Raw genomic sequence first — 7,835 nt, 5'->3', positions numbered from 1 at the left:
TTGGATAATACAAATATAATAAATTAAATATCACCTTGAAATTTGAAACTATCAATTATTTTTAAATAATTATCTTTGTTATAAATAGATCAATTATCGTGAAATATGGAAATTGTATTTTAGTCTCAAAGTTTAAACTTCTAAATTTATTTGTTAGACTTGGGTACAATTAACAAAAAGGTCATATTAAAAATCAAAAGTGTTATTTTGAAATAAATTTTATTTTGTAAATAGAAAATCATTATGGATTGAAGTGAGTAGTACGTTAGTGTCATAGTTTAAAATCTAAAAATTCTTCATTTTCTTAACTATACATTTATTAACTCTTTTACTATGTCCTCATTTTCTTAAGAATCGATTGAGAGACATATAATTTTAATCCATAGTTTCTTGATTTAACAGATTACTAATTAATTAACTTTAGATACTTTGAATTAAAAGGATACTTTAAGTCTTGACATGATAGGATCTTATCTTATCCAAAATTGTTGAATTCCCATTATATTATTGTACAATAACTCTTACTCTTGGTCTAATAAATTTTGCAAATATAATCGTCTGTTCCAAAGCACATGACTTATACTTTAAGTAATGCTATCATTTAGATTATGTACACAAAAGGAAACTCAAGAAATAACAATTGAAATTACTAAATTAAAAATAGAGTTAAATAAATTTTTAATCTCTATAAAATTATTTTAATTAATTTTTAATCTTATAAATATTTTTTGCACTATTTAATTTCTATAAACATCAATATTTTTAATTTCGGTACTATAGTAGATTCATGCACATACACACAATGATGTTTTGAATGTATGCGCAATAAACTCATAGGTGCCTTAAATTACAACGATTTGACACCTCTTACAAATATTTGTACTACAATGGAAAAAGTTATTACATCATTAAGGTGTGACTTGCAATATAAATGAGCAAAATTGTTGTGGAGGGATTATCGTTAGCAGTGGTGATAGTCAACTATATATAATGAAGATTTGGTGGAGTTTGAAATAGAATTTAAAGACTCTTTCAACAATTTCATTCATTTTAAGTGACACATTAAAATTTAAAAATAAAAAACTAAAAATTAAATTTAAATAAAATAGAGAATTAAAATATATTTAATTTATTATTAATTTGTAAAATTATCGTCATACTCCAAATTTAGAAAGTGAGGTGACAGTAAATTACCAGATTCCGGAAATGTAGTGTATTTTGTGTTATCTCATGTACGGTGATGACGTGTACCTTTTTGTAAAAAATAGTTAGTAGTTGTGATTAGTACTAAGAAAGTTGAAAATAAAAGTAATTATCCTTGAATCTCTTACTTTATATAGAAAAGTAATTATCTTTAATCCTTTCGTTTCGAGGCATCGCATCTCATAGCAGGAGGAAGAGGAAGAACCATTACACAGTCTGAGTGACAGTATACTAATTGAGTTTCTATTATGGCATCGTCAAGCAAAGCTTCAATTTCACAACATCAAGTTCATATCCACACAACAGAACAACAAGATAATAACAAAAAAGAATCATCATCAATGAGAAAAGCCATAGCACAATACACAGAAGATGCAAGACTTCACGCCGTTTTCGAACAATCCGGCGCCAACTCTTTCGATTACTCTCAATCCATCCGTTTAACTTCCCAACAATCACCTCTCCCCGAACAACAAATCACTGCTTACTTATCACGAATCCAACGTGGCGGTTTCATTCAACCTTTCGGTTCTATGATCGCCGTTCATGAACCTTCTTTTCGTCTTATCGCTTACTCCGATAACGCACGTGACATGCTCGGTATTCCACCTCAATCTGTTCCTTCTCTCGATGATGACAATTCTTCCAACACTTTCTTCGCATTCGGTGTCGATGTTCGTTCACTTTTCACTAATTCGAGTTCAATTCTTCTCGAGAAAGCTTTCTCCGCTCGCGAAATTAGTCTCATGAACCCTGTTTGGATCCACTCTCGTTCTACTGGTAAACCTTTTTATGGAATTCTTCACCGGATTGATGTTGGTGTTGTTATTGACTTGGAACCTGCGAGATCTGAGGATCCTGCGCTTTCAATTGCTGGTGCTGTTCAATCTCAGAAACTCGCTGTTCGCGCTATTTCGCAGCTTCAATCGCTTCCTGGTGGTGATGTTAAGCTTCTTTGTGATGCTGTTGTGGAGAGTGTTAGGGAATTAACTGGTTATGATAGGGTTATGGTTTATAAGTTTCATGAAGATGAACATGGTGAGGTTGTTGCTGAGAGTAAGAGGCCTGATTTGGAGCCTTATATTGGTTTGCATTATCCTGCTACTGATATTCCTCAGGCTTCTAGGTTTTTGTTTAAACAGAATAGGGTTAGGATGATTGTGGATTGTAATGCTTCACCTGTTAGGGTTTTTCAGGATGAGGCACTGGTGCAGCCACTTTGTTTGGTTGGGAGTACGCTTCGTGCTCCCCACGGTTGTCATGCTCAGTATATGGCAAATATGGGGTCGATTGCTTCGTTGGTTATGGCTGTTATTATTAATGGGAATGATGAAGATGGTGTTGGGATTGGCGGTACGGGAAGAAGTTCCATGAGATTGTGGGGTCTTGTTGTTTGTCATCATACTTCTGCTAGGTGTATTCCTTTTCCTCTTAGGTATGCTTGTGAGTTTCTTATGCAGGCTTTTGGGATTCAGTTGAATATGGAGCTTCAGTTAGCGGTGCAGTCGTTGGAAAAGCGGGTTTTGAGGACACAGACTCTGTTGTGTGATATGTTACTTAGGGATTCTCCTACTGGGATCATTACTCAGAGTCCTAGTATAATGGATTTGGTTAAGTGTGATGGTGCTGCTTTGTACTACCAAGGAAATTACTACCCTTTGGGTGTTACCCCGACGGAGTCTCAGATAAGAGATATTATAGAGTGGTTGTTGGCTTTCCATGGTGATTCAACGGGTTTGAGTACTGATAGTTTAGCTGATGCTGGCTATCCCGAGGCTGCTTCTCTTGGGGATGCTGTTTGTGGGATGGCTGTTGCGTATATCACTGAAAAGGATTTTCTTTTCTGGTTTAGGTCTCATACAGCGAAAGAGATTAAATGGGGTGGTGCGAAGCATCACCCGGAGGATAAGGACGATGGGCAGAGAATGCATCCTCGTTCTTCCTTCAAGGCGTTTTTAGAAGTGGTGAAGAGCCGTAGTTTACAGTGGGAGAATGCAGAGATGGATGCAATTCACTCCTTGCAGCTTATCCTCAGAGACTCGTTTAAGGAAGCTGAGAATAACGATTCAAAGGCTGTTGTGCATACCCATATGGAAGGACTAGAGTTGCAAGGCGTGGATGAACTGAGTTCTGTGGCTAGAGAAATGGTTAGGTTGATAGAAACTGCCACTGCTCCCATATTTGCTGTCGATGTTGATGGCCGTATAAATGGTTGGAATGCAAAGGTTTCTGAATTAACGGGACTTCTGGTAGAGGAGGCTATGGGTAAGTCGTTGGTTCATGATCTTGTGTATAATGAGTCTCAAGAAACTGTGGACAAGCTTCTTTCTCGTGCTTTAAAAGGTATTGGTATTCTTTCTAAAACACTGGTTCATTGCCAATTCATTGAGTTTATTCTGAGTCATTGATAGTTCAATAATGACTGAAATTTGGGCATGTATTTCAACCGTGAAACCATGACATGGTTATAAAAATGAAGAAAAAAAAAGTAAAGAAAATAACCTTGCTCCAATCTAGTGTGTCATGACTTTGGGCTTTAGGGTCTGCATATGTTGAGTACGGAATAAGTGGGAAGGTGAAAAATTAGGAATCTAAATCACCTTAAACTTGTTTGGTATAACATGATTATGAGATGTTGGAAAATAAAATGAATATTTTCTCTTTGGTCCCTAGCTTTAGTTGAAAACCATTTTAACTTCCCTCCATCTTTGGCTTTCCTACTTTGCACCTACTCTCCAATCAAGCAGAGCCAATGTCATTGAGCTTTGAAGTAAACTGCTATAGAATATCTAGTTTGGCTTTAGTAAATTAAGATATTAATAATTGGTTGTACAATGGCATAACTTGAGTTTAATTAGTACAGGTGAAGAAGATAAGAATGTTGAGATAAAGTTGAGGACGTTTGGCCTGGGCAATCAAAACAAGGCAGTTTTTGTAGTGGTGAATGCTTGCTCGAGCAAGGATTATACAAATAATATAGTTGGAGTGTGCTTTGTTGGTCAGGATGTTACTGATCAAAAAGTTGTAATGGACAAATTCATTAACATACAAGGTGACTACAAGGCTATTGTACATAGCCCAAATCCATTGATCCCGCCCATTTTTGCATCGGATGATAACACATGTTGCTTAGAGTGGAACAATGCTATGGAAAAGCTCAGTGGTTGGAGCCGTGCAGATGTCATTGGCAAATTGTTGGTCGGAGAGGTTTTTGGTAGTTTCTGTCAGTTGAAGGGTTCAGATGCTATGACAAAATTCATGATTGTCTTGCACAATGCACTTGGTGCACACGACACAGACAAATTCCCGTTTTCATTTCTTAACCGGCATGGAAAGTATGTGCAGACTTTCTTGACTGCAAATAAGAGGGTTAACATGGATGGTCAGATCATTGGCGCTTTTTGCTTTTTGCAAATTGTGAGCCCTGAACTTCAACAGGCTCTGTCGGTCCAGAGACAACAGGATAATAGTTCCTTAGCTAGGATGAAAGAATTAGCTTATATTTGTCAAGAAGTAAAGAATCCCTTGAGTGGCATACGCTTTACAAACTCTCTTTTGGAGACTACATGCCTGACCGATGAGCAAAAGCAGTTTATTGAGACTAGTGCTGCTTGTGAGAAGCAAATGTTAAAGATAATACGGGACATTGATCTGGAGAGCATCGAGGATGGGTGAGTTTCTAAGCAATCATTTTAAATCTTTTGGTTGTTCTGAAAAGAAATGTTAAGAGTTGTATAATTTGGCTATATATATCCAACATCACTCATGTCAAAGCCTTCTAGGCTTGAAGCGTGACGAATTACATATTAACAATATAGCTTCTGAGTTTTAAAACAAATAGTGCTTTCACATTGGAATTGGGTTGGAAGTTGTTATAGGGTTGAATCTTGTTGCTGCACAGTCCAAGAACAAAAATGTCCATGTAAAGTTGTGGTTATTTCCAAATCTAGATATTTTTTATTTGATAGTCTGATATCCTTACACGTATGGTGGAAGAATACCATAGGGCCTATTTGGTTTGAGAAATGTCTTCTATTTCCATTTCCTTTTTCCAATTTTAGTTACACAAATATTACCTTGTTTTAATCATGTATGTTTGAATCGTACTAAATATCTAATTAGTTCATTTGTAGTTTTCTTTCCTTTTCATTTTGTTCATGTAACTGAGTTTAAAGAATCACAGTTTGTGATGTTTTAAAAAAATTTCTAGCACTCTGTCATTAGCATACTACCATTCTCTTCTCCCAGAGTGAAAATTACCTTAATGCAGCAAACACAAGTTAGTTCTTTTAGAACCTCTTTCTGACTCTGTTTTATCAGTATTGTGAAGTTTTGTGATGTTTTGTCTTGATCCGATAACAAACAGCAACATCTACTATATCTTGATTGCCTATAGTTATCAAAATACCTGGTTTTACATAATTGACAATGATGTGAATAAATTCATGTGTCCTCTAAGATGCTCTTAAAATATTTGCCAATCATGTGAACACTTATAGTTCCTTCTTGCTAGGATATGTAGGTTTTATGCACCATCATGTGAAGTGACTATCAAATATCAATTGTTTCCCCATTTACCAAACTTTGCTAGTGGGTTGGTTCTCTCTCATGTTTTGTGGCCTCTTCTTAGTTAGCTTATGTGTGCATACCTGTTTTAATGTTCTTTTAGACTTCATTGTTTTCGTTAGAGGAAGGAAGATTCATGTCTTTGTTTCCTTTTGGAGTTAGGTCTCTGGAGCTTGAAAAGAGGGAATTCTTGCTTGAGAACGTCATAAATGCAGTTGTTAGCCAAGTAATGCTATTGCTAAGAGAAAGAAAATTACAGTTGATTCGTGATATTCCTGAAGAAATCAAGACATTGGCTGTTTATGCTGATCAATTGAGGATTCAACAAGTCTTGGCTGATTTCTTAATGAATATGGTGCGTTATGCACCATCTCCAGATGGTTGGGTAGAGATTCATGTATGTCCAAGAATAAAACAAATTTCAGATGGGCTCACTCTTCTGCATGCTGAATTTAGGTATGCTGGCATGACCTTCAAGTAATTTCCATTAGTTTTTTCGCCTCAAATAAGTGGTGTACATTTTTCAGATTACAACTACAGCCTTGATTTATAAGAGCCTCAGGTTTGAAACCATTCTTACTATATAGTACATTATGATGGAGTACCCAGATCCAAATAATTGTTTACAGCAGTAATGCCTATCAAAATTCTCTTTAACAATTACCAGTATGATGATGTAATATTTGAATACTTTTAACTGTATTTATTATCCTGAAATTGAAATGTCCCATCTGAACTCTCCTCTCAGAAGAAGACATCAACTTCGTTTAAATAAGAAAACAGTGTTAGTAATTTGTAGGTTACTGGAAAGAGCTTTCTTGTTCTTTTAATCCTCTCCGGAAGAATCTTAAAGGAGGTGTTTTATTGACTTCCCTTTTGATCTCTTGACAAAATTATTTCTTTCCAAAGTGATAAATTGCAAATATATTCCAATTCTCAGACGTACTTATTTAACTTGTAATTTAGTGCTAAAATGATGGTGCTTTCAATTCTCACTTAGCTATTACTACTTGCAAGTGGATATATGATACTGTTTCAGGGATTGTGTTTTATTTCCTTTTTTTGTGTGAAGGATGGTGTGTCCTGGTGAAGGTCTTCCGCCGGAATTGATTCAAGACATGTTCCATAACAGTCGGTGGGTGACTCATGAAGGCTTGGGGTTGAGCATGAGCAGGAAGATTATAAAGTTGATGAATGGCGAAGTCCAATATGTCAGGGAGGCAGAACGATGCTACTTCTTGGTTCTTCTTGAACTACCTGTGACACGGAGAAGCTCTAAAAATGTTAATTAGGCCTTTTTGCAACTGTAAAATTAAAGCCCAACTCTATCACTAATGTTGACCATTAGATAGTTTGTTGTCATATACTTAGCTCATGCTCACCTAACAAGACATCTTAGGGTACAAGCATTTGAACAAGCTGATTCGGCCATTTATCCAGTCTCATGAAATTCTACTATTAAATTAGATTGTTGTTTTGCACCCTGACAAAACTTGTTTGGTACAGCATGAAGAGCTGTTGATTGATTTGTAGCTAAATGTAACCTAAAATCTTACTGATAATATTATAGCAGAGATGAAATGCTATGCCGGCGTGGGTGTTCTGTGACAAATTTGCTGCATTCGACACCACTCGATGGTTGGATTGAACTGCATCCGTCTCCTGCTTTGTCCTCTGTACTGAATGTAACTGCTTATATCATCATGTTTGTACAAATAATTGTAAAATCAGTCTGAAATAAGGGGTGTTCCCAGCCTTATTTATTTCGTCATTGCTGTACATCCCTTCCTTATCTAATAAAAGCTGGGTTATCTGTATTTTTATGAACTTGGTGACAGCTAACCACTTTTGAATAAAAAATCTATATATAACCCACTCACTCTTCCTTTTTGTGGGTGTCTCTGCATACTCTGCACATTGATAAATGAAATAGTAGGTAGTCACATTGGAAGTGGATTGTGAGTTTAGACAAATTTTACCTATAGTAATAAGGTGTTTGAGTCATTTCCTAAATCATGCCAATGACAATAGTTTTGTAAACTAAGTTACCTTACATTGGGAGATGA

The 7,835-nt window shown here is 35.8% G+C and overlaps 1 protein-coding gene across 1 annotated transcript; it reads left to right on the top strand.

Moving 5' to 3' along the window:
* Window positions 1-1,350: 1,350 nt before the first annotated feature.
* LOC101498651 (phytochrome B-2) lies at window positions 1,351-7,586 on the top strand. The gene is made up of 4 exons (XM_004486487.4): window positions 1,351-3,546; window positions 4,067-4,874; window positions 5,932-6,225; window positions 6,842-7,586. The coding sequence occupies exons 1-4, from the start codon at window positions 1,452-1,454 to the stop codon at window positions 7,059-7,061; spliced, it is 3,417 nt and encodes a 1,138-aa protein (XP_004486544.1). The 5' UTR covers window positions 1,351-1,451; the 3' UTR covers window positions 7,062-7,586.
* Window positions 7,587-7,835: the final 249 nt, after the last annotated feature.

Source organism: Cicer arietinum, chromosome 1, assembly GCF_000331145.2.
Source record: "Cicer arietinum cultivar CDC Frontier isolate Library 1 chromosome 1, Cicar.CDCFrontier_v2.0, whole genome shotgun sequence".
In the NCBI taxonomy this organism is placed as follows: domain Eukaryota; kingdom Viridiplantae; phylum Streptophyta; class Magnoliopsida; order Fabales; family Fabaceae; genus Cicer; species Cicer arietinum.
The sequence above is the reverse complement of the archived record's forward strand: the minus strand, read 5'-3'. Positions and strand labels throughout refer to the sequence as shown.

Bases quoted from the DNA above. Each gene is read 5' to 3' on its own strand.
- LOC101498651 (XM_004486487.4), top strand. From the start codon at position 1,452: ATGGCATCGTCAAGCAAAGCTTCAATTTCACAACATCAAGTTCATATC. The intron at 4,875-5,931 runs GTGAGTTTCTAA...TTTTGGAGTTAG, and splicing joins CTGGAGAGCATCGAGGATGG to GTCTCTGGAGCTTGAAAAGA. The intron at 6,226-6,841 runs GTATGCTGGCAT...TTTTGTGTGAAG, and splicing joins CTTCTGCATGCTGAATTTAG to GATGGTGTGTCCTGGTGAAG.